Below are 25,853 nucleotides of genomic sequence, written 5' to 3' on the forward strand. Positions count from 1 at the left end.
CTGCCGACGGATGCGGATCTTCTCTCAAGAGAAGGAGGTGCCATTCTTCATCACGAACCAGAGTCGCTGAACTTGCAGGCCTGGCTCCTGCAGCACTAGAGTTTGGAGGATACGACATCCCGGCCGACTGCAGAGAGGTTCTCGCGAAGGCCAGGGCATCCTCAACTCTCAAGTGCTACGGACACCAATGGAAGAGGTTCTCTGTCTGGTGCCGTGCACAGAAGATTAGCCCTCTGCGGATTACGGCCCCTCAAGTATTGCCGTACCTATTGTCTTTGGCCAAGGCTGGCCTATCTCACGCTTCCATCAAGGAGCTGCCGTCTCACGTTACACCAGAACTACAGGGCGGGCGTCCTTGTGGTCTCATCGACTGGTGAAGGAATTTATGAAAGGGCTGTTCCGATCATTCCCACCGGTGAAGGCCCCTGCACCGGCGTGGGAGCTGAACGTGGTGCTGACTAGGCTCATGGGGGACCCATTCGAGCCTATGCATTCAGTGCCTTTGAAGTTTCTGTCGTGGAAGACAGCATTCCTTGTGGCCATCACTTCTGCACGAGGAGTGGGAGAGATCAGGCCCTGTCTTGCAAGCCTCCATACTTGACTTTTCACGACACGAGGGTGGTGCTGAGGACGCACCCCTCCTTCATGCCCAAGGTGCCGTCGGACTTCCACCTCAACGAGCTCTTGGTGTTGCCAGTTTTTTTCCTGTCGCCTTCGTCGCCGGCTGAGAGGACTCTGCACTCGCTGGAGGTAGCTAGAGCGCTGAAGTTCTACGTGGACCGCACGAAGAGTTTTCGGAAGACATCACAGCGGTTTGTGAACTTTGGACCTGTGAATCAAGGGAAGGCTCTCTCGAAGACTTCCATTTCCAGATGGCTCTCCGGCTGCATCATGCACTGTCACCGGTTGGCAAACCGACCGTTGCCAGGCCGTCCGAGGGCCCATTCGACCAGAGCGATCGCTGCTACCATGGCGTTCCTGTCTGGTGTGCCCCTGCTCGACATCTGCAGGGCTGCTACGTGGAGGTCGACGCACACCTTCACGAGATTCTACTGCGTCGACCGGGATTCCAGGGAGGAGTCCAGAGTCGGCCAGGCAGTGCTGCGCAACCTGTTCGCCTAAGGTGAGCCTGATGAGGTAAGAGTTGCTTAATGTTGAGTTGTTGTATTGCTTGATATTGAGCCTTTTGCCACCTTCCGTGGTTGTGCATGTGTATACTGCCATGTATTCTTATATTCATGAGCATGTGAATCCATGCCAGACCCCATGCTGGAGAAGGAACAAGTTACTTACCTGTAACTGTTGTTCTTCACCATGGGTCTGGCATGGATTCACATGCGAACCCTCCCGCCTACCCCTCTGCGGCTCTTCACTTGGTCATACTGCCACTTCACGTGCTACCAAATCTGAGGATGGCTGCCAGGGGCGGGGTTTAGGGAGAGGGCAGTCATTGGCTGGGGGCAGTATGACCCAGAGACCAGTTTCTACTGAGAAAGACAGATCAGTAACGAAACTGATACTGATTTTTTTCTATACCGAGGATTCCCGGCCTGACGGGGAATATTCATGGGCATGTGAATCCATGCCAGACCCATGCTGGAGAACAACAGTTACAGGTAAGTAACTTGTTCCTTACCCCTGCTGCTGAAGCTTGTCTGTCCTGCATTTCCTTGCAACTGGCACCTTCCAGCACACAGTATGGCATGTCCCAGCCCACATTTTCATATTTGCTTGTGCAGTTGCTGGAAGCACTCCTGCACCATGCGTCCCGGCACATCTCCCTGCCCACCACCCCAGATAAATGGCACAAAGGCACGTTTTTACGCAGCAGCCCACTTGCCCAATGGAATTGCTGCTTTGGACTGCACCCATGTGACGTTGGTCTCCCCAAGGCATCGGAGGAGATATACTGCAACAGGAAGCAGTATCACTCCATAAATGTATAGGTCACCTGTGATGCTGACATTGTGATCACACACTGCTGTGCCCACTTCCCTGGTTCCCCAAACTATGCCATGGTCCTGCAAACAGCACACTGCCTGCATACATGTATGGTCACAGAGACCAACGGAAATGGATACTGGGTGAGTACAAGTGCCAACACACAAACTGATCTCGCAGCACCAGTTAAATGCTATGTGAATGAAGGGGGACGGGGGAGGGGCGGTGGCATTACAACTGGAAAATTCATGCCATTGCAAGGCCCTGTACATACAGAACCTGCTGTCGCACACAGCACATGACGGCCAGCATCCACAGAACTAGGCCATGCAGGACAATGTAGTAGTACATCAGGAATACATATTGCCCCAACAGGCAAGCAACATGCACACAATTATGCGCACACACTGCATTTGCCCAGGTGCACGCACACTGCAATTGTACACATCAAATGTCACATTTCAACATTGTACGAAGACAATGCAACACTGACTGAGTAATGCCATATTTGGCAAGCCATACCGGAGTGGACTCAGACTCTACAAACCTAAACAAGGACAATGTATCACCCATAGGGGCACAGCGTGATGGCGACGCAAAGGCCCAACACAGGCATTCTGCCATGCCAATCAAACGCCATGAAGGCGACGAGTGCTGCCCTTTAGCTGTGTGCATGGTATGCATATGTTCCCCCATAGGAACTGACTCTACATTCAAGTACTGTTATGACAAATCATGTTGTACAACAAATCATGAAAAATTAATGCACATAGTGGCCATAAACAAGCCCTTTAAAAAGGCAGCAAATCCGTAGCCCTGGTCATCTCTCCAAACAAAAAAAGTGGCTTATTCATTTCTGAAAAGACTCTCCGCTGCAATGCACCATAGGAGATATAGCTATAATTTTGGGAGAAGGTGGCACCCAATTCCTGGAAGGAATAACCCCAGACCTGTCCCAGAAATAGAGTTAACGCTTTGTGCTGAAGTTGTTTATTTTTTCCAATTCCATCCAGCGATTTTATTTATTTATTTATTTTCCTCTTTCTCATTGGGGAAATTAATGAGAGTATGCTGACCACAGCGTTTCAAAGATGACGTCATCTATTCCAAACATCAATTACAGACGCAAGATCTTATTAGATCTCTATTCTGGTAACATGGTCCATGCTACTGGAATAGAGGTTTTAAAAAGTCCTTGTTTGACTACATCTTTGAAACATATAATGTGATTGTGAAACATCACAATGTGATTGTAAGCATATACCACACTTAGATGGAATTTCAGAAATGTGATTGTTAGCATATGCCACACTTAGATGGAATTCCAAGCTTAGTCTGCGCCAAATCTAGACAGAAATGTGATTGTAAGCATATACCACACTTAGATGGAATTTCAGAAATGTGATTGTTAGCATATGCCACACTTAGATGGAATTCTCAAGCATAGTTTGCGCCGATTCTGGGCAGAGGTGCGATTGTTGGCATGTGCCACACTTGGACCGGATTCTCGGGCTTGACCCGCGTTGCATCTTGATGGAAATGTGGTTGTTGGCGAGTGCCACACCTGGATGGAATCTCAGAAATGTGATTGTTAGCATATGTGATTCTTAGCATGCACCACACTTAGAATTATGAATCTAGCTCGCGCTGCATCTAGATAGAAATGTGACTGTTAGCATGTACTGGACCTAGATGGAATCCAACAAGTGCAAGGACAGCAATGCCAACTAACCAACCAACTAACAATTCCATCCCTCTGCATACACCTCTCAAACTATAACCAAACACAACCAAAAGCCTTAAATGCAGAAATCCGCACAAACTTCACAACAATGCAACAACAAAACAAACCACACATAGACTTGCACAACAGCACACGATGACTACGGACCATAAAACACCCCAAGCCCAGCCGACGGACCCACGGGGCTGAGGCTGCCAACAGCACATCACTGCTCTCTTGCACTTTTCCAGCTTATTCCCACTAACGCATCCCCTCTCCTCCCCCTTTTCAGAGCCGCCAGAGCGCTAGGGGACCACTCCGGTGGTGATAGTGCGCAGTACAAATGTCCTTTAACATTAACATATATGTTCTTCACTAGATTTACTCTTTTGAATGTAAAATCAGATTCATTTCTTTCTGTAAATGAATTCTATATTGAATATGGAGCTGAGCAAAGAATGGCAACTTAAAAAAAATCTGTTCTAAATGAATTTCTTAAGAATTGTTTGAGTATGTACGCTTTGTCTTGACAAATGCTTAAAAAAAAAGTCAATGATTGTTAATCTCAAATTATGTATGTTGGGTCTGACCCCTGTGGTTCCGGGTTCACAATCTGCTTGATGGTTTGTATTTAAAGGTCTATATGTATACTAGATTGCCCCAAGGCGCATACATCTTTCATTAAAATGTTCTATGTGCATCTTGTTGAAAAGTCTTCAGTAGTGCATTTATAACCGGGACGTTCTTTGTTTTAATAATAGCAATACTCTGACGTCCGCTCCCTTTCCTTCATACTGCATGGGCATCCCTCGCTAGGGACGGGAAACAGAACCTTTTTCACCAGAAAAAAACCTTCCCCTTTAAATTTAGAGGAGAGCGGCCCTGGGGCCATGTGCTCCCCTCATCCCACCCACCGGCGCCACTCCTCAGTCCCCTTTTCTGCGTTGACTGGAACGGGCCGATTTCACCAACGCTCCTGGGTTTGAATTCGGCCATGTAATACCATGCGCTCTTCCCCGGATACATACTTCTGTATTTTTATCAATCTGGTACTCGTTCCTCTGGTGCCACGCTCCTCCACGGCGCATGTCGACTTCAGTGGGCTTCAGCAGTTGTCCAGCCTGCGAGGTGATCTTCCCTACGTCAGATCCCTATGCTCTTTGCCTCCTCTGCCTTGGACCCGACCACGGCTGGGAGGGTTGTACTGCATCCGATGCACTTACATCGCATGCCCTAAAGAACAGGCTAGCTCGGTGGAGGGAGCTCTTCGAGAAGTCTCCTCCAGAGGACTTGAAGCACTTTGTCAGAGATAAGTCTAGGCCCAAGGGAGGGCTGCTTTTTTCCAGCGCACCCACAATGGTGACTCCTTCCCGAGGAAACACCCGGGTGGTTGGAACCTCTGAGGTTCTCACACGAGGACAGGTACTGAGGCTAGCTTGGCTACCGGCCGCCAGGTCGCGGGCTCTGTCGACCCTGCCGAATACAGTGCTGAGGGACCGCAAGTTAATTTACCGGGTGTACACCCGAGGGGCTGCCTGCACCCAGCACTGCCAGCGATACTGCTGAGGGCGACACGCCTACCAGGCCTCGGTCTGAGGTGCATGGTAGGTCTCATGGAGGAGGCCATCCCAGTGAGCCAAGCACCACGACTTCGGCACGTGGCACACAGCTCCACAAGATGGCTGCTTCGTCCCATACAGCCCCGAGGAACAGAGCAGGTGGGAGAACGAGACTGGTGTCAACCAGGTACGTGGCCTACAGCTTATCCATCAGCATCGCAGGGTAGGTAAACCCTGCAACCGGCTAGACAGAGTATGCACCATCCCCAGCAGCTGCTCGCTACCCCGTCAACATCACCTGCCACCCCACCGGCCTGTGAGGACAGATTCTTTGAAAAGTTCCTTACACTCATGAGATCGCATGTCCCCGGTGCAGCCCCTTCTGCCCCTTCCGGCTCCTTCGATTCCGGCTCCCCTGCCTCCCACAGTTCAGGCGGTTCCACACCAGCCTCCTCTGCAGCCTCCAGCTCCAGTCTCCATACTGCAGCCCTCAGGGCCCAGCACTCCTCCACCCGCTCCGGACCAGCCAGACACCATTGTGGACACAGATGAAGAAGACCGTGACACGCCGTTGTCGGCTAAGGCCTTCCACGAGTGGTTCGCAGGTTTGGCAGAGTACTTGGGGATTCCTCAACCTGACGTAGAACCGGAGGCAGGGGTCCTGGCCGAGGTCCTCACTCTACGCCCTGCGGCTAGAACAGGGATCCCGATGCAGAATGTTGTTGCCTTGTCCAAGAAAGGCTGGCTTAAGCCCCACTCGGCCCAGCCTATCAATGGTCACCTTGACGCCAAGTATAGGAAATGGAGGGGGAATCCACTCTTGTTGTCGGCAGACCCTCAACCACACTTCAGTGATTTCTGCAGTGTCACTCTACTAAAAGTCTGTGTCCGTGGCCACCTCAGCGTTGTTAGGCTAGGAGGCCCCTTTGCACCTTTGTCAGTCCAATGCAGATGCCATGCTGGAAGCCATTAACCAGAGGCTTTGGCGGTAAATCGCAGACTTCCTTCTGGAACTTCCAGTGCAGAGACGGGCACGTTTTAAGGCGTGACAAGCGGGGGCTAAACCGGTGGTAAAGACATAACTTTGTCCACTGTGTGCCACATTGACACTGCTGGCCAGGCCATATGCATCGCCACGGACATGAGAAAGACTGCCTGGCTTCGGGCTAATTCAAGGTGTCCAGGAGCGCATATTGGACCTACCATTCGAGTGTGTGACCTCTTTCACTCCACCACCGATGAGGACCTAGATAAAAAGAAAAACCGTCTGCAAACTGCAAGGTCTTTATCCTTACGAAGGCCACTTGGGGGCGGGCGTTCGGCAGGTGCCAGGAGGTCCAGACAGCCTGACCGTTCTCAGTCAGCACCAGCGCAAACCACAAAAAGGGCAGGGGATGGCTTATTTTCAGTCCCCCTCCTCTGCAACTGCCTCAGAGGGAAAGCAGGCATGACGTGCCCCTTTGGGTTCACATGTCTCCAGTGGGGGGGTAGGCTTGCCCTTCACGCACAATTTTGGCATCAGAAGTTAACGGACCCCTGGATCCGACCTGTAGTATCCACAGGGCGCTGCCTACCAATCCGTTCCTCTCCTCCCTCCTACCCTCCCACAGATTGGGACAGCAACTCTGTTGGAAATTCGGTCAGTTGTCGAGAGCCAGGCAGTGGAAGAAGTCCCAGCCTCCCAGTGAGGATTGGGCTTCTACTCAAGGATTTTCGCCTGAGAGTTGTTGGACCTCTCCACCCTCAACCTCTCCCTCCCTCTTAAAAAATTCAAGATGGTTACGCCAGCACTCATTGCAGACACATTGTGCAGGGGAGACTGGATGTGCTCCCTGGATCTGAAGAATGCTAATCTACATGTCCCGATTTGGCACATTTGCTGCATCGCTCCTTTCTGCGATTCAGGGTCATGGGCTGCCATTTCCAATACAAGGTGCTACCCTTCGGCCTCAATTCAGGCCTCAGGGTATTTACCAGGCTCATGAATGCAGTGGCAGCCCTCTTCCGGGCCCAGGGTCACCTCGTTTAACCGTACCTGGACGACTTGCTTGTCGGGGTGAGATCGCCAGAGGCGGTTCATCACACTTCCTCCGCCCTTATGATCACAATCCACGAGCTGGGATTTTTGATTAACCTCAAGAAGTCTGGGCTGCAGCCTACTCAGAGCCTGACCTTTCTGGTCCCCATATGGGAACCAAGCTCAGAGAGTTTTCCCCTCGGAGGACAAGATCACAGCCATCAAGAGGGCCACTACTCCCTTCCTCACCCGAGAAGTGACCTCGGCCTGGTGGTACCAATACTTATTAGGTATCAATGCAGCGGCCCTACTGGTCATACCCCATGCAAGACTCGAGATGAGATTACAGCTGCACTTCGCAGCCTTATGGCATCAGGAGCGGAGCTAGTCGGCATTCCTCCTTCTTTCCACCCAGACCTCATATGGTGGTTCAGGGACTGCAACCTGCGGACAGGCAAGCCTTTCTGACAGCCTGCCCCACAGGTCACCATCACTAAGGATTCCTCCCTGGAAGGCTGGGGGGCCACTTTGGACAACCAGTGTCCATGGAGTCTACACCCTGTAGGAGCAGGAGTCTCACATCAACTGGCCATCTGGCTAGCTCTCAAAGTTGTCCTTCCACTCATTGGGGGCAAGGTCGTCCTCATCCAGACGGTCAACTCCACAAGCATGTACTTGGTCAACAAGCGTGGTGGTACCCGGTCCCCTCCACTGTGCAGCCTAGAGATCAGCATGTGGGAATGGGCCCTGGAGAACATCTACCTGGCGGCCATCCACTTTCTGGGGGAGTTCAACCTGGAAGCGGACAGGCTCAGCCGGCTGTGAGCGGACAATTATGAGTGGCAATTGAACGATCAGGTGTTGATGGAAATTGTCAGATGGGGGCGGGGAGGCATCCTCGGGTGGATCGAATTACCTCCTTGAACAACAAGAAGTGGCAGCAGTTTGCGTCCTGGCAGGGGCAGGGCCCGGGCTCCCTGGGTGACGCTTTCCAGATAAAGTGGAATGGCGTGACAGTGTATGCCATCCTTCCCACACCCCTGGTCCACAAGCTGACCTGCCAAGATAAAGGAATCATACAAAGAGTTAACACTATGCACACCCAGTATCTTGACTTTTTAGTATGGTCTGGTATTATATTCTTGTGGTTATTATCCGAGGTCAAGGTGCGGGGGAGAAAAATAACAACCCTGGCATATGGGTTGTAGAAAATGTGACAACAAAATAAGTCCCCTCTTGGGGAGCTACTGTCCCCTGCACACTGTCTGGGGCTATGTAGCCAAGGCTTTCAGAATATGTAATTGGATATTTACTCTAATTCTTAAGTAGACTTTTTAACAATACATTGCTTGAGTACAATTTTAAGTATGCTGTAATTTGATCATAAGGTGTAGAAACAATAATTAATTCATTTTACACTTATGCACAAAAGACAACCTATAGAATAACCCCCACAATATGATCAATAAGGTTAAATTATAAAGAAGTGCCACAGATTTGACCTCTCCTACTTTATACCTCTTTATAAATATTACAACCTTTTCTGTTCGTAATTTTTAAAAAAATACTTTCAGTAATCTTCCAAATCAATCTTAGTACTCTACATACCCCAGATTCATTCTGACCTCAACTTAAAAATAAGGGCATCAACCTTCATCCCTTTATTCATTTGTTTCTCTTGATTATGAAACCGTAATCTCGTAGAAAACAGTCATCCGCTTATCTGTTTACATTAGTGACGTCATGCACGCACGCAACGTGATGACGTCACACTTACTAACGCCATAAAAATGGCCATTTTGTTTGTAAAATACTAATCCAAGGTTGCACCAGCCAAGCAACACTTTTTTCCAGGAAATGCACTCTGCAAGAGACTAGTAAGTATTCCATAACGGCTCTCTACTAGACCCTATATCTGTTCTAATCGTTTTTTTAATTCCCAGGTGTTTTTGGAGCACGTAATGCTTAACTCCTGTAACTAGAACAGGGACATTGACTACATCATGCTATACCGACGGACTACTCTAGTGCCTATGGCAAAAACCATCTTCTCTATTATTTCAGAATATTAGCGCCTAGTAAGTGTATCATACTTTGTTTTTTTGATCATTAAAAAGGAACACTTCTATGTTCTAATATAATATTTTAACAGCTTAATATTTTTGCTCATTTAACATTGGACTCTATCTCAGCCTTTACTATCTAGTAAGCTTTGATTTACATCATTACCAGGAAATTGATGAATTATTACTCAGTAATCTGGGGACCACCTCTACTTACCAGACTTTCTAGAAATTTCATATAGTAATAGGCTTTGAATGGCTTATAATTTATTTACACAGGTTATACTAGTATGCCCTAGTGACTCTTGAAGAACCAAAGAATATAACTATTCCCAACCCAATATTATGGAAGGAAGATCGCCCTTCTACCCGATTTTTTTTTTTTAACATTTTTTTTTAAGAATAAACAGGGTAAGCGCACTTCGGATTATCACCATCTCTAGGTTTCACTTCTTGTTGGACAGATAGGGTGCAGCAGAATAAAACATCATTGGAATTTCCCTTCAGTATGAATTTGATAATTTGGCCATTGAGCTCATTTACCATTGTGATAAAGTCATTAATAATGGATATGAAAAAATCACCAGGTATGAAGAGATAAGGTTATCATCCCTAGGTTTTTGACACCAATATGCCTTATTATATTGTATAATTTGAACACTTGACCCTTTATCTTCTCACATGATGATTGTTTCGAGCTTTGTCAAAAATGAAGTCACAATATTCTGTTTGTTTGAGCAACAAATGTTAGAATTGATGTAAAACATTTAAGTTTGCACTCTGGATCTAATCTAGAATAGTGTTTAAATTTCTTTACCAAATTTAAAGTTTGGCTTACATAATACAGCCCTTGAAGAAGAGAGCCATTCTCGAAACGCGTTGGGCAATCTTGTTTGGACCAATAAATCCTAACAAACCAAAGATAAAGTTATAGGTTCTCTTTTGTGCATAAGTGTAAAATGGATTGATCATTGTTTATACACCTTATGATCAAATTACGTTATGCTTAAAATTTTACTCGAGCAATGTATTGTTAAAAAGTCTACTTAAGAATTAAATATCTAATTGCATATTCTGAAAGCCTTGGCTACATAGCCTCAGACATTGTGCAGGGGACAAGATCATGTCACCTCAGCATCATTCTGATAGCTCTGTGGTGGCCGGCGAGACTGTGGTTCTCTGGGCTTCTCAGACAGGCCTCCCATTCACCTGCCGATGGGCCCAGTTAATCTTCTGGCGTAGCAGGGGAGCAGGGTCGGCCACCCCGCTCCACAGAAATTAGCCCTCAAAGCGTGGCTCCTGAGAAGGTCACGCTGAAGCACCTGAGCCTGTCGAGGCTAACCTAGACATCTAGGGCGCTAGGAGCAAGGCTACTAGGAGCCAGTACAAGAGTAAATGGACTAGGTTCTGTCACTCTGCAGACTCTAAAGAGATAAACCCCCCCCCTTATGTACCTGTTGGATGATGTGCTCTCCTTTGCACACCTTGCTCACTCAGGCATGCAGGTGGACACATGCCGCACCTATTTGGCATCCATAGGGGCCTACATAAATTCGGAGGAGGTGGTCTTCTGCTCTTCCAACCCGGTGGTCAAGCGACATTTGGTGGGCCTCACCAGGCTCTACCCGCCCAAGAAGAAACCACACCCTGTGTGGGACCTCAGTGTAGTGTTGGGCGCCTTGGTGCACAAAGTGTTCGAGCCAATGGCGTCCACAGACATCTTGCTGGTCATCATTAAAACAGCTCTGTTGGTGGGTCTCCTCTGCTCGCAGATTCAGTGAGATCCATGCTCTGGTGCATCAGAACCCTATACAACTTTTCACAAGTATAAGGTGGTCCTGAGAACGCACCCCGCGTTCTTCTAAGGTAGTATCCGCTTTCCATCTAAATGAGGAGATGGGCTTACCTACGTTTTTGCCAATCCCAAGGACGAGGCTCAGAGTGTCTTGCACTGTCTGGATGTCACACGCGCACTGAAATTCTATCTAGACCGGACCAAGGATTTCTGCAAGTCAGATGCCCTGTTTGTCACCTTCGGGGGGGAGGGGAGGAGGGGTCAAGGCTCGGTTATCAGGCATCGAAGGCCTCTATAGCAAGGTGGATGCTACGCGGGGCAGCATAAACCACTTCAGCTAACATGCACGTCCACGCGCTCAGAGCCAAGGCCACAGCAGCCGGCTTTCTGTAAGCACTGCTGATTGGACGCCGGCTCTAAATCAGACGCGGCTTTCGGACAGGCGGTCTTAAGGAATTTGTTTTCTTAAGGAGGGTCCCCTCTCCACCCTCGGGCTACATTCATTTGTAATCGCCTATGCAGTATGGAGGAAAGGGGACGGGACGTAAGAGTAATTGTTATAGTTACTCACCGTAGTGACTAACGTACTCTTAGTCCATAGTCCCCTTTCCTCCATGCATCCCACCATCCCCTCTCCTAATAATACTGGTGCCATTAGGCAATGTGAGTGGTGTTGGTGGGCGCGGTAAGGGGAGCGCATGCTCCCAGGGCCACGCCCCTGCGCGTCTCTAAATTTAAAAGTGATGGTTTTTTTCTGGTGAAATAGGTTCCGTTTCCCTTCCCTAGCAAGCGACGCCAGTGCAGTTTGGAGGAAAGGGAACTATGGACTAAGAGTAGGTTAGTCACAACGGTGAGTAACTATTAATTTCTTTGCCTGCTGAGCAGCGTGTTCATTGTCTCCTTGTACCTATTAGGCCATACCTTACCTATGTTGTATACTGTTCTCCTGCCTATATGCACACCTTAGTTGTGTAAATCTCATTGTCACTAAACATCCCCTTTTTATGTACCATTCCACCACCCATTCACAAATATATTAAATGCTACTTTGTGAAGGTAACCTGCTAATGGACAGCCTTTTAAAAAATTAAAAAATAAATGTTTTCCCCTTTTTGTGTGGCACACCTGGTAGTAGTCTGACCTATTAAAAAAAGATTACCAGTCTCGGGTGTAAATTGCTAAAATTGTGATGTCATTCTCATGTCCAGTAAGAATCTCTGTTGTGTAGCTTGAATCACATTGAATCTACATCCACTGACACAGTAGGAACACAGTCTTAGTCAGATGGATGGGCCTTCTTCTAAATCTGATTGGCATGCAGTTTATTTTATGTTTAATTTATTTGCATTCGGCTTATTACAAACCTTTATCAATAGATACGTACGAAAATATTATTCAATTACATAATTCACAATTTATCTTCACATGCACCATAACAATATCTCAACATATAAAAAAATATTAAAATATCTAATACTCTATACCCAATATGCAGTTTCCTTTTCATTAAAAAGTCTAAAAATGTAAGTAGCAAAAACCAGTGGGGTATTCTCAACCACTCTTGTGGGAAAGACTGCTGATGTCTGATATGCTATGATATGGCATTTATAACGCGCCTATGCACAAGTGTTTCGAGGCGCGAAGAGGCAAGGGAGGGGGAACAGAGGGAAGACGGACAACAATCTTACTTGGCCAGGTGTCATTCAGATTGCGCAAGTGCATGGGAAGGGGGGGGAAGGGAAAAGTGCATGGGGAAGGGAGAGGGGAAAGTGCAGTACATGGGATACAATAAATAAGATAATAGAACGGCCAGATGGTGGCAAGTGCAGGGTAAGAGCAGACAAGTGCTGGTAGGGGGACTGTAGGGATGCAAAATAACAGTCCCCAGGTGCGGGGGTTGCCAGGGAAGCAGTGCAAGTGTGCAATTAGTGGGGCCTGGGCCCGAGGTCAGAAAGGGTGGCCAGATAACCAGTCAAGTTTCAACCAGGAATTCAGCAGGTGAGAGGGGGAGAGAAAGCAGAAGCAAAGAGGAAGGTTTTGAGGTGCTTCCGGAGCCGGAGATGGTTCTCCTCAAGTTTCAGGGAGGCGGAAGGCTGTTCCAGAGGGAGGCCCCTGTCGAAGAGAGAAATCTACCACCAACTTGTTCATTGGAGAAGCAACTGACCCTGAGGGAGTTGGAGGTGGATGAGTGAAGGGCTTGAGAAGGAAGATATTTGGGATGAGAGTTGAAGGTATTGCAGCCCCAGAAGGCCTTGTGCACAATGCAGAGGGTTTTGAACTTAATCCTCGCAGCCACTGGGAGCCAGTGCACAAATTATAGTCCTGTAGGGCTACGATCCCTGGGCTTGAGGCCAAGGACAAGTCTCACAGTCCTGGTCTGGATAAGTTGCAGAGGGCGGAGAGTAGAGGCAGGCATATTTAGATAGAGGCTGTTACAATAGTCCAGCTTAGAGAGAACCAGGGATCTGGAGATGGTGAGCTTCTGGGGGAAGCAGGGGAAAGGAAGAATACCTCTGAGGACTTGTAGCTGGTAGTGTGACTTCTTGGAGACTTCAGAGATGTGAGGAGAAAAGGAGTGTGTGGAATCGAAGATGACACCAAGGTTTTTAGCCTTGCAGGTGGGAACAGGAAGAGGGCCAAGAGAGGCCGGCCAGAGAGCTGCAGGGAAGGACGGAGTGGGTGTGCCAATGAGTAAAATCTCAGTCTTACTGGCATTAAGGCAGAGGTCATTGGCGGCACACCACTCCTGGATAGACAGTCAGATGAGGAGGCCGAGGGTAGCCTGAAAATGAGCTTGGAATCGTCCGCATAGCACTGAAAATTGGGTCAGAGAGCTGCGATGCAGTGGGCTATGAATGCCAGGTATTGGTTGAACAGCCAGGGAGAGAGGTTAGATCCCTGGGGGACACAACAGGTAGAGAAAAATATATCGGAGAGGAAGGACCCAAGTTGGACCTGGGACGGTCGGTCGGAGAGGAAAGGGGTCAGCCACGCCAGAGCCTGACCAGTGATACCCAGGTTATCACGGAGACGGTTGAGCAGGATGGCATGGTTGACAGTATCAAAGGCAGAAGAGAGTTCAAGCAAGCTGAGGACACACCGGGTTTTGGAGTCCAGGTTGGAGAGCAGGTCTTCAGATGTTCAGGAGAGCAGTTTCCGTGCTTCTGGCAGCTCTGAAGCCAGACTGATGGTCATGTAGACAACCAACAGATTCAGTGTGGAGATTAAGCTGGGAGATGGCCAGTTTCTCCAGGAACTTGTCCAGGAAGGGAGTGATGCACATTGGGTGATAGCCGGGTAGGAGCTGTCGACAGCGGGTTACTTAAGAAGAGGGTGCACAAGGGAGTGCTTCAGGGGGGATGGGAAGACTCCAGTGGCGAAGGAGTGATTGCAGAAATCAGCCATGGCAGGAGCCAGGGAGTCAATGTGGTCCTTGATAGTTTTGGAGGAACAGGGGTGAACCTGTTTCGACGATACCTTCATAGATTGGACTTGTCTAGAAACCTTGTCAGCAGAGAAAAGGGGAAAGGCAGAGAGGGAGGGAGTGAGGGAGGGTGGCTGCAGGAGGGCCAGAGGAAAACGTGTTAATGTTTCAGTTTCATTCCTCTTGCTACAATACCTACACCTCAGATCTTTTTCCTTAATCCCGGCTCGAGAGGCCAGGAATTCCTTTGTCAAATATAAAGGTTTGTGCAACTGCAAAAACGGACTTCTATGTTTGGAAATGTGGATAAATACTTTGGCACCACATTGTATGCTTTCACTCAGTGTTCATTGATGAGAGCTTATACTCTTTCGCTTCCTCCTGGGTCTGAATCCTGTCCGACTTCCATAATCTTATTCGCATTTTCAGGATTAGTTTTCAGGCCATCCTCTGTCACTGGTAATTTATCTAGCAGACTCCTGCATGCCACCCTCCACTCAACCAAAATCCATTCACTGCTGCTTTCCTGGGTGCCTTTAAAATTTGAAACCTGGGTGGCGGGTTCTCCATTATACACTTGGGGTACAATATCAATGTCTTCAATAAACCATGCCATATAATGACAATAGGTCTAGTTCTTATCTACTGGCCTGTATTGGCATATCCCCAAGTAAGGCAAGAACCTTCTTCCAAAAGATTCCTTCTAAAATTGTCCATGTTCTGTAAGATGAGGAGAAAGAAGCTTCCACCCCATAAGTCCTTATCAAAGCAACCTTTAGTTTATAAAACTGCAGCACTGAAAGCATGGAAAGGTATCTCGGAACCATGAGCCGCCATATTGTTTGCCTTTTTCTCAGGGCCCTTTCTCTCGGGGCATCAGCCAGTGTCTAATTTGCAATCATACCCAGATAGATGTTTTCAACTTTCTCTAAGGGCTCTTGTCTTAAACACCATTTAGAAACCCCTTTCTGCTTCACATGACATGATTGTAAAATGTACTTCTTTGACTTTGGCATATTTGCTTCCAAAGCATTTTTTTTTAAATCTTTTGTCAGGCCGATCAAGCTGGTGCTGTAGGCCGATAGTCTGGTCCAAAAAGACCAGATCATCGGCGTACAGCATCCAACTTATCGGTCTTCCATCAATATGTGGTGAGAAGGATCTAGCCTGCCTCAATGTGGCTCTGAAATCTGAGATCAACAAATTACACAGGTGCCAAAAGGCACCCTTACTTAAAACCTTAAATGTCGTTATCACTCCCAACAAACCCAGCTAAATTCAATCCCACTCTAAGTGAGGTCGAGGCATACAAGCCCTTAATCGCTTCCAAAAGGTCTCTCTGGCAGGTCCAGTTAGTTATCTTAGACCATAGAAAAGTCTGATCAGCACTGTTGAACGTTTGGGTCAAATCAATGAAGGCTGAGTATAGTTGAGTCTTATTCCTAAGCATTCTAGTTTTAAAGATATTAAGAAAGAATGCATTCAGAATGGTCCCTGTTCCGCTTTCAAATCCTGTCTGAAAACTCTTTCCATTCAGCTACCTCATCCAATTAGCCAACTGCTCCAAAACCAGTGATTCAAAACGCTTTCCTGCGACATCCAAAAGACCAATGGGGCGATAGTTTTTCTGGATCAGACCCATTGCCCTTTTTGATTATTGGGATGATGGCAGCCTTCCAGGACTTAGGAACCTCCCCAGTTTTAACCACCTGGTTAACAATAGCCCCAAAGCTTCTGCCCATAACTGTTTTTTTAATTAAAAATTGCATTTGTCAACCCATCTGGGCCTGGTGCTTGGTAACCGCTACCTTTTTTAATCAGCGAGATAACATCCCTCTCGTGAGGAATTAACCATTCTGTGTATAAAGACCCAACCTCCACCTTAACAAGTCCATCAGAGTCTTTCAAAATGTTAAGGCCAGGCTTCTTCCGTGACTGCGTTCGTTTGCATGGCGGACTATGGAGTGATTCCCTTATTTATCAACTGCCATATAGCCCCTGTCCGTCTTTTACATATCGCCTTCAACATGTTTGCAGCGTTCTGCTGTAGCATAAAGGCTTTGTGAGAGCACAACCAATTCTTGTACTGTTGATTCCTATTTACGGTTTATGGTTTTGGGGTTTCTGGTTTTGACAGTACTTTTAATCTGTTTAAGGTCTGCTCTATACTGTTTCCTTTTATCAACTACCTCGGCGAAAATAAACACGACTATGCCGGTTGCCCACTTTCCCTGTGTTTTTTCACCTCTACAAAACTTTGTAACATCAGAATATAATCGAGGACATCTTGTGCATTTCTTCCGTCCCAGTTAGCTATATAGTCTCTGTAGCGCTCTGTACATTTTCCTATTTCGAACTGATTCATTCAAAGCTGATTCCTCACCTGGGATATTTCAACTTTTGGGGGCATATGCCAACTCTCTAATGTTCAACATGTGCAGGTCTCTTGATTTCATTGCTCTCAGCCAAGTGGGAATCCTTTTTTCTGATGGTTTAGGATGGGAGGGTGGATCAACCAACAGCTCTCCTTCGATCCCTACAGGTTATATTTAGATCCCCACATAAGAAAATCACCAGGTTATCTAAACTGATATAACGCATTGATCAAATCACTAATCCAATCAACAAACACTTTCGTGATTACTGCAGGATTACACAATAGTTTAAGAATTATGCAGTCTTTCTAAAATTTCTACTTTTAAACAATTACAAGGTCTGTTCCTCATTTTGAAATGAAGACCACGTCTTTCAAGCAATGAACTACTAGTGTCCACCATGCAACGACCTCATGAAGAACTTTGAAATAAAAGGTTCTGAACCCATTGAAAGGTTACTTCATAGTTTTCCACCCATCTAACGGAGTACTTGCTTTAATGAGGTGAGCAGAATTAAAGACCTGTTCGATGTAAAACTGCAATTCACTGCTCACGTTTCTGAATTTCTGTTAAACTGGATCTTTAACTTTGCATTTCTTGTAATGTGCTGGTCTCTTTTTAACTGGTTGTCAATCTTTCTCTCCCAACAGAGCAATGAACCTCATGAAACTATGCCTATTTCTGCCTTTGGGCAAAAACAGCGGCCTGCCCGGTTTTTTATGACCCCTCCTCGATTAAATTATACGCCTACAGCCGATTCCCCAATTGCGGTAAGCCCATGTGTGGTAATGCAGATGAAATTGAAAATGTTAAGTGTATCAAGACCATCATACTCATACGTCCCGCCCCCTTTCCTCCATCCTTGTGGGTGTCTCCCAACATGGGGATGGTACCGGAACCATTGGCAGCGAAAAATTGAGCTTCCGCTTTAAATGTAGTATAGCACGCGGGGGCGTGGAACGCCCCGCACTTCCACGCCTCACCTCAGTACTTTTTCCGCTTGGACAGTGTTGAACCTGGCATCTTTTTAGCTTTCCGCTTGCTCCCTGTGTGTGTTCAATTTTATTTAACTTCCCTTCAGTGCCTCCCCTGCCCCGGTGCAGGTCTGCCGCAGGATTCACAAGATGTGCCTCATTCGACCGCTCCGTTCCCAGCCTCGGACCCATATGCACTTTGTGTTGAGTGTTTGGGGCCTGACCACCGTCCCAGCGGTGTGACTTAAGTTCGGCCTGCAGTGCTCTTGGTCACAGGGCATTGAAGAACAGTTTGTCACAGTGGAGGGAGATCTCCCACACTTCCCCTCCGCCCCAACTTAAGGACTTTGTCTCCAGGACCTCACATCAAGACAAGGTAGGCCCTCTGTTCAGCATGGCTCCACAGCGCACCAACACCTTCCCCAGGGGTTCCCATGGATTGGGGTTCCTCTGATTCAGGTTCTGGCAGACCCGAGACCTCTAAGGCTATCGGCTTCCAAGCCGAGGGGCCTGGGGCCTCTTCGGGCGCTCCGAGACAGACCTGATGCCTGCCAGTCTACCGGCTCCCAAGCCAAGGGGCTTGTTCCCTACCAGGCTTTGCTCGGAAGGGTGATGAGGTTCGTCCTATTCTTCTACTCCAGGGGGTAAGGGATTGTCGAGTGTCACCTACAAGAATCTGTCCTTGGCTAGATGCAGCATGGCTACCGCACAGGTACCGAGGGCGTCCAGCCTACCAGAGATCGCTCCAAAGTTGAGAGTCTGGGCGTTACGACTACCGTCCATCCGGCTGAGGGCTTGGTGCCTACCAGAGTGATCTGCAAGACCCAAGTTGTATCTTCAATCGTCTGATTGCTCCCTTGGCTCAGGGCCTTTGTGCCCTCCCGCCAAGGGCTTGTCGCAAGGCTTCAAAATGGCAGAGCGGCATGTGGTAGAGCCTGCCAGGCAGGCGCCCATCTTGAATCCAGTTCAGGGCCCACCAATGCTTTTGCCCAGCAAATTGGCTTTGCAGGATGATCCTAGCTCCTTTCCCTCAAGCAGCAGCGGATCCTATGGTGCAGGTTTTCGGTCCCCTCTCGGCTACATCTACCCATCGCTTCCGTACGGCTTCACGCACCAGGCGTCACACTGCTTTGACCAGGAGCGGAGGACCAGCGCCTCTGAGGGCCAGTCCCCTAGGGACCCGGTGGCTGGTGACTGCATCTTCGAGCGCTTCCTCCTCATGTGCTCCCCTCAGATGAAGGGGCTCCTAAAGGACATTGTGAAGAAGGTCATCCCGCAAGTGGCGCAGCCCCAGTCCCCTCCTGGTTACTCTTCCCATTCCTCCTGCGCTCCCGGTTCCAGTGCCGGTCCCTCAACCGGTTCTGACCCCTCTGGTACCACCAACGCATCCCCTTCAACAGCCGTTGGACCCCTCTGCGGCTCCGGGGCTGGGAGGAGACCCTCCGGCACCTGTCGCAGGGCCCAGATTCCCATTGGTCTACGAATAAAGGGAAGGGGGGGTGCAGAGATGACACCCAGGATGATTAGCCCTCTGCATCGGTTAAAGCCTTTCATGACCGCCTTCAGGGCCTGGCAGAGTTCTTGGGGCTCCCTCTTCCTGAGGAAGCCCACAGGAGTAGTGTGCTAGCAGAGGTCTTGGGAAAATGCACCACAATCTAGTCTGCCATCCCCCTCCAGAAGGATGTCTTACAGGTTGCGCAAAAGGTCTGGGAGAAGGTGGACAGCAGGTTTAGGCTGACGGATGGGGAGCCAATCCCCTTTGCCTTCCATCCACACCCCCCATTCTTCAGTGGTAGCTGCAACCTTGTTATATTCTAAACCATAGTCTTAGTCATCTTCCTCCTCGGGAGCCACCTCCAGTTGCCTCGTCGAGGATGACAAAGTCCTTGGGAAAGCACTGTTACTCCAGCTCAGGACTGTATCTGTGGCAAGGCAACATGACGCCCTCTTGGCTGCAGCTAACTCGAAGCTATGGCAGGAGCTTGTGGAATTTCTGCCAGACCTCACTTCGGACAAGCAAGCCTCCTCCAAGGCCGGTCTGGCAAATGCCCGGGCCATTGCTCAAGACCTCCATTGAGTCTTCTGTCACCCACATCGACACAGCCAGCAGAGGGCTGTGCCTTGAGGTTGAGATGGCAAGGACGGCTTGGATGCATGAAACTAGGTTTTCACATGACACGCAGGAGCGGATCCTGGATCTGCCCTTTATTGGCATGGATCTTTTTCATTTGTTGACCGATGATGAGTGGACGGAGCAAACTGCCAAGTCCTTGGGCATCCTGACAAAACCAGGTCAGAAATCCTTCCCTCAGTCTCAGGGCAGGACTGAGAGCAAGCACCATGGTTTCTCTGGCTTCAAAGGGTTCTGGGACTGCGGTAGATTGAGGCCTGACAGGTCGCTCAGCGACATGAGGAAGCAGCAAAGGATGTGGTGAAGGTTTTTCTGCCCCCGCCTCGGATGCTAAGAAACAGTGAAGTCGAACACAGCTCACCTGTGGGGGTTTTTTGGCTCTGTTCCAGGGCTCCAGCAAGTGTCTTTTCTGTAATCCGTGGATCCTATCCATAGTCTCCACGGGCTTCAGTCTTCCTCTTCCTTTACCTCTACCATCCTCTCCTCTTCAGCAAATCGGGTCCCCGGCTCTTTTACAGAACGTCTTTTCCCATTTGAAGATGCAGGCGATGGAACCGGTTCCTCTTGTTTGTGCTACCCAAGAATAACCAGGCTGAAGGTTGTCCTTGACCGATCATTTCTAAATCTCTTTACTGCTGGAACGCTTCAAGATGATTACTCCCGCACACATAGCCGAGTCTCTGTGCGCATCGGACTGGATGTGTTCCCTGCACCTCAAGGATGCGTACCTGCATGTTCCCATCTACCAACTGCATCGGCAGTTTCTGCAATTCACGATTATATTGTACCACTTTCAGTACAAGGTGCTGCCTTTCGGCCTGAATTTGGCTCCTGGTGTCTAAGTTGAACGCAGTAGCAGGCCTCTGCTTGGATGGCCATCATCTGTTCCCTTATTTGTATGATTGTCTGGTGATGGTGGGGTCACCCGAAGGGGTGGTGCACTCCTGCCAGAGTTTAGTGGATACCCTTGATCAGCTGGGGTTCTCCCACAACCAGAGGAAGTCAGTTGAGTCCCTCTCAGGAACTCTTCTTTGTAGGGGAGCGTTGGAACACTAACCTTCAGCAGGTGTTTCCTACGCCCGAGAGGCTTGTGCTTCTCCACAAGGCGGTGGGGCACTTTTTGGCCAACACGACCACCTCGGCATGGTGGTTCCAGCAGATTCCAGGCCAAATGGCCTACTCTATGCTCACTGTACAGCAGGCTTGCCTCAAGATGAGGTGCCTCTAGTGCCACCTGGCAGCCAATTGGGATCAGGAGACGCGGTCTCAGTCTGACAACATCCCAATACCACTGCTCCTACTGCTCGATCTTCGTTGCTGGCTGAGGGATGGCAATGTTTCAGTGGGAGCCCCCTTCACCTGACCGCAGCCTACCCTGGTGGCGACTACGGACTCCTCTCTTTCGTGCTCTGGATGCTACTTGATACATGGATCTTGGTCCAGGACAGTAGACCTTCTTCATATCAATCTTCTCGAGCTGAGGGCAGTGGGCCTGGCTCTCAAGGCGTTGTTACCCCTCAACAGGGAGAAGTCGTTTCTGGTCATGACGGACGACTCTACTACAATGTTTTACGTGAACTAGCAGGGTAGCACCCGATTTTATTTATGCCCTTCTCCCCGATGCAGCCTTTGCATGGAGGCAATATTGATCTGGGAATGGGCCCTGCTGGAGGACATTTTGATTTCAGCAGTCCATCTTCCGTGGGACAGCAATGCAGAAGCAGACCAGAAGATCCTCCTGGGGTTCAACATCTATGAGTAGGAGTTGCACACAGACTCCATGTTGCCCCTGTTCCAGCGTTTGGTGTTAAAGAACCTGGACTTGTTTGCATCCCCTCTGAACTACAAGTACCCCCAGATTGCTTCAGGGGCAGGCCGGGGGGTCTTTGGGAGATGCCTTACAGATCTGTTGGCACGGTCGTAGGTCGCAAGATTTCCACCCAGCCCTCTGCTCCAACGGACCCTCTGCACGTTTCGGGCTTCCGTGGTTTACAGCTTCATCCTTATTGCCCCCCACTGGCCTTCGAGACTCTGGTTTTTGGATCTGCTGCAATTGTGCTCCCAGGGCCCCGGCCACCTACCAATCTCCAGCAGGGGATTCCTAACGCAGCAGGGCGGGGTGGTGGAACATCCGTGCCTGGCCAAGCTGGCACTGGCGACCTGGTTCCTGACCAGCTGAGGCTTCAGCATGCTCAATTTTCGGATGTCAACTGGTACAACATTCAGGAGGCCCTCGACTTTATCCCCGTATAAGAGTAAATTAACTAGGTTCTGCCATTGGGCTTGTGACAAGGGTCTGGAATTGATCACCTGTCCCCTGGATGGCATACTGGCTTTTTCAGCACACCTGGCTCGTTCTGGAGTTCAGGTTGATATGTGCCTTACTTATTTGGCGCCCATTGGGGCTTACAAGAATTCCCCTGAGGATGTGTTTTCTGTGGCCAACCTGGTGGTTAAGGCCCACCTTAAGGGGTTGCCTAGGCTTTTTCCACCAGTGCATAGGCTGTACTCGGTCTGGGACTGCAATCTGGTTCTTACGGCTTTGCAGCACAAGCGTTTCGATCCGATGGTGTTGATGGACATCCGCTTGGTGACACTAAAGACAGTTTTACTGGTGGCTCTCACCTTCTGAGTTGTCCTTGTACGAGCCTTTCACCATGTTTCACAACGCCAAGGTCGTCTTACGCACTCACACAAACCCAAAGTGGGTGCTCCATTTCATCTGACCCAGAGATCTACCTTCCAGTGTTCTTCCCGAACGCACAGTCGGACAGAGTGGGCCTGAATTTCTTGGACCTCAAGAGGGTACTCAAGTTTTCTCTCTCTGGCAAAATCTTCCAGGAAGTCTGAGGCATTGTTCGTGACTTTTGGGGTCTCCTTTCTCTGCTCTGTCTTCCAAGGCTTCCATCACCCATTGGATGGTTCAGGCCATCTCAGAGGCGTACATAGCCATGGGCAAACCTGTTCCTGAGGGGATTCATGCTCATGCAGTCAGAGCCAAGGCCAGGGCTGTTGCGTTTCAGAGACCTGCTTCTTGGGATGTCATCAGGAAGGAGGCTGCTTGGGTCACTAAGTCTGCCTTCTGTAAGCACTACTCGCTGGACACCAGCTCCAGGCGCGATGCAGAGCATCATTTTGGTTGAATGTGTGCAGGGATTGGGGAGGTTTCTTGGTCTGATCATTTTTGTATGCAAACGGATTCATTTTGAAAACAGTTCGCCACAAACAATTATCAGACTAACAACCCCAAACCGTTCAAAGGGCACTGAGGTGAGGTGCGGCTGGTATATTCGCTGCAGGACTTTGGTGCTCTTCTAAATGTAACGGGGAAGCTTAATTGTCGCTGCCAAAGGTTCCAGTACCCCTCCACAAGGGGGAGGCTGTTCCATAGTGTGAGTCTAAGGAAAGAGATCGGCCACCAGCTTGCTGTTTAGCGAAGCACTTCACACACAGTTGATGCCTGAGGAATGTAATGATCTGGAGGGAGAGTATTTAGTGAGGGCAAGTTGTAGATGGCGTGGTACCCAGCCCCTGACAGCCTTGTGGATGATGCCGATGGATTTGAATGCGATCCTTGCAGCAACCAGGAGCCAGTGGACAGTTTTTAGGGCTGGAGGGATGCGGCCCCTGGGCTTGAAGTCGAGGAGAAGTTTTGCAGTCCTGTTCTGGCTTTGCTGGAGAGGCCGTAGAGAAGAAGAGGGTTTATTAAGGAAAAGGCTATTGCAGTATTCTCTGGGCAGCCCAGTTAGGGCAGAATTCCATGTTTGTAATTCTTTTGCCCCCACTTGAAAGGGGTGGGATTTCTAAATTTTGCTTAATTATTTTTTGACTTGCGTTATCCTCCCAGACAAGTGTCATCCAAAGCCTGACTGAGTGGCTTTTTTGTGGTTGGCCTTATATTACTCTTAAGGGCTGGGCATGTCAGTATCCCAGAGGGGGGTACTCCTTCTCGTAGTCCAGATGGCTAGTAGAAGCTTTTTGCTTTATGTAAAATGGCTCCACTTGGTAGAAACAGTTTTACCTGGCTGTCATTTTTGACCACCTGCTCAATTTCACAAAATAAAGGTCATCTTTCTCTTTATGATTCAAGGAGTCACTTGACGATCTCTTGCCCCATGTTGTGTAAGAAGTTGCCTTCTTTGGTCACTATGCCTAGATGCAGTTGGCCTTATGCTGGGTCTGACTGGCAGCTGCCAGTCTGCAATTGCATAGGTCTGTTTGGAGGGACAGTCAGATATTGGCTGACCCCTCCCCTTTGTTGAGTGATACTTGGTATGTGATTGTGTTCTGTGTTCACACAGTCTCCGGATGGGATAAGCACAGACGCCCATATCTGATCTACTACTCGGGCCATATACCCCATGGAAGGCTAAACCGCTAGAGGAAGAAGCAAAGCTCTGCACCAGCATACACTGACACTTCACCCATCAGACAGGGAAGCAACCTCTCCAGGTGGCCCGGAGGAGCTGGCCATGCAACTGGAACACATTTCCTGCTCGAAGCCCTAGTTTCCCTGAAGCTCCTGACTCTGCCTACATTGCTGGATCCAGACTTGGGAGCCTGTTTGCTGCCATACCCCTGAGAACTCTGTTCGATTTGGAACAGAGACTCTTCTACCCAGGACATCAGGCATGTACCCCAGTTTCATCTCCCTCATCTGGGAAGCACCAGCGGCCTGTGCTGGCCTTTGGCTTGCAACTACTCTAAGCATGGACCATGGTTGGCTCCTTTCCTGGGTCCTTGCAAACAAGTCTGGAATAGTCCTTCGTTTAGTATTTTCTCAAACTGATCCCTTCCCTAGAAGCTTAATCATGTGCCCAGTAACAAGTGAGGAACCCTGCATTGCCAACTACTGCCAACTGTAGATTTGTTGCCTTTTAGCTCCTCTGTCGCAAACACTTGACCGGTCAACAATCAGCAATTATAGTCCTTCCTAAGCGTCTTGTGGCCTCCCTACATCAGTTTCATGGGGACTGGCTCTAGAAACTGCAGAACCGCGTGCTGCAGAACTTCTTTTTGGACCCATGGCATTGCTCCCCGACTCTCGAGTGCAGCGGGTGAGTTATTTATTTATTTAAGCATACTCCTACGTCCTGTCCCTTTTCCTCTATCCAGTATGGGTGTACCTCGCGAGGGACGGGAACGGAACCTCTTTTCCACTAGAAAGACATTTCCCCTTTAAATGTAATGGTGAGCGTGGTACACGGCCTTGGGAGCACGGGCTCCCTTAACCCCGCCCACCGGTGCCACACCAGTCTCCTTTCATGCATCGACTGGAACGGACCGCTCCACCAGCGCTCCTGGGTGAGGCCTAGCTTTGTAATTCCACGCGCTTCCCCAGTATTTTATCTTTCGTATGCAGACTTGGGAACACCGTTCACCGGTGCCATAGCTTTCTGTCCCCAGCGCATGTTGGCCCCGACAGGCTTTAGCAGGTGTCCATCATGATACAGTATATTCTCGATAGCAGATCCACACACAATCTGTTTCCGATGCGTTGGTGATGACCACAGTTGGGATGGATGCTCTGCGTGTGACTCCCTTGTACCCAGATTCCTCAAGCACTGACTCGAGCATTGGAGGGAACTCTTCAACAGGACCCCACTGCAGAACAATCAAGGACTACGTCCGAAGGAAGACACAGAAGACTGGTGCGTTATTTTCCAAACCACCTCCCCAGAGGCGACTCCTTCCCTGAAAGCCCTCCGGCATGAGGGGTCAGTCTGGCCCTCACACCAGTGCAGGAAGCACCAAGGCTCAAGTAGCTTCTGGCCACATGGTCGAGGGGTCCAAGTGCCCTCCTGTTCCTGCAGCCGAGGGGTCTGTGAGCTCTACGACCACTGGGACGTGT

At 49.1% G+C, this 25,853-nt stretch overlaps 1 protein-coding gene across 2 annotated transcripts in view; it reads left to right on the forward strand.

Annotated features, from left to right (window-relative positions):
• LIN9 (lin-9 DREAM MuvB core complex component) overlaps positions 1 to 25,853 on the forward strand; it is a 1,337,113-nt gene that overhangs the window by 845,702 nt on the left and 465,558 nt on the right. For both annotated transcript variants that reach the window (XM_069608684.1, XM_069608685.1), the window contains one exon: positions 17,548 to 17,667. In XM_069608684.1, coding sequence (XP_069464785.1) covers positions 17,548 to 17,667 — 120 coding nt within the window. The remainder of the gene's footprint in view (positions 1 to 17,547; positions 17,668 to 25,853) is intronic.

Source organism: Ambystoma mexicanum, chromosome 4q, assembly GCF_040938575.1.
Source record: "Ambystoma mexicanum isolate Mex_15411 chromosome 4q, UKY_AmexF1_1, whole genome shotgun sequence".
Classification (NCBI taxonomy): domain Eukaryota; kingdom Metazoa; phylum Chordata; class Amphibia; order Caudata; family Ambystomatidae; genus Ambystoma; species Ambystoma mexicanum.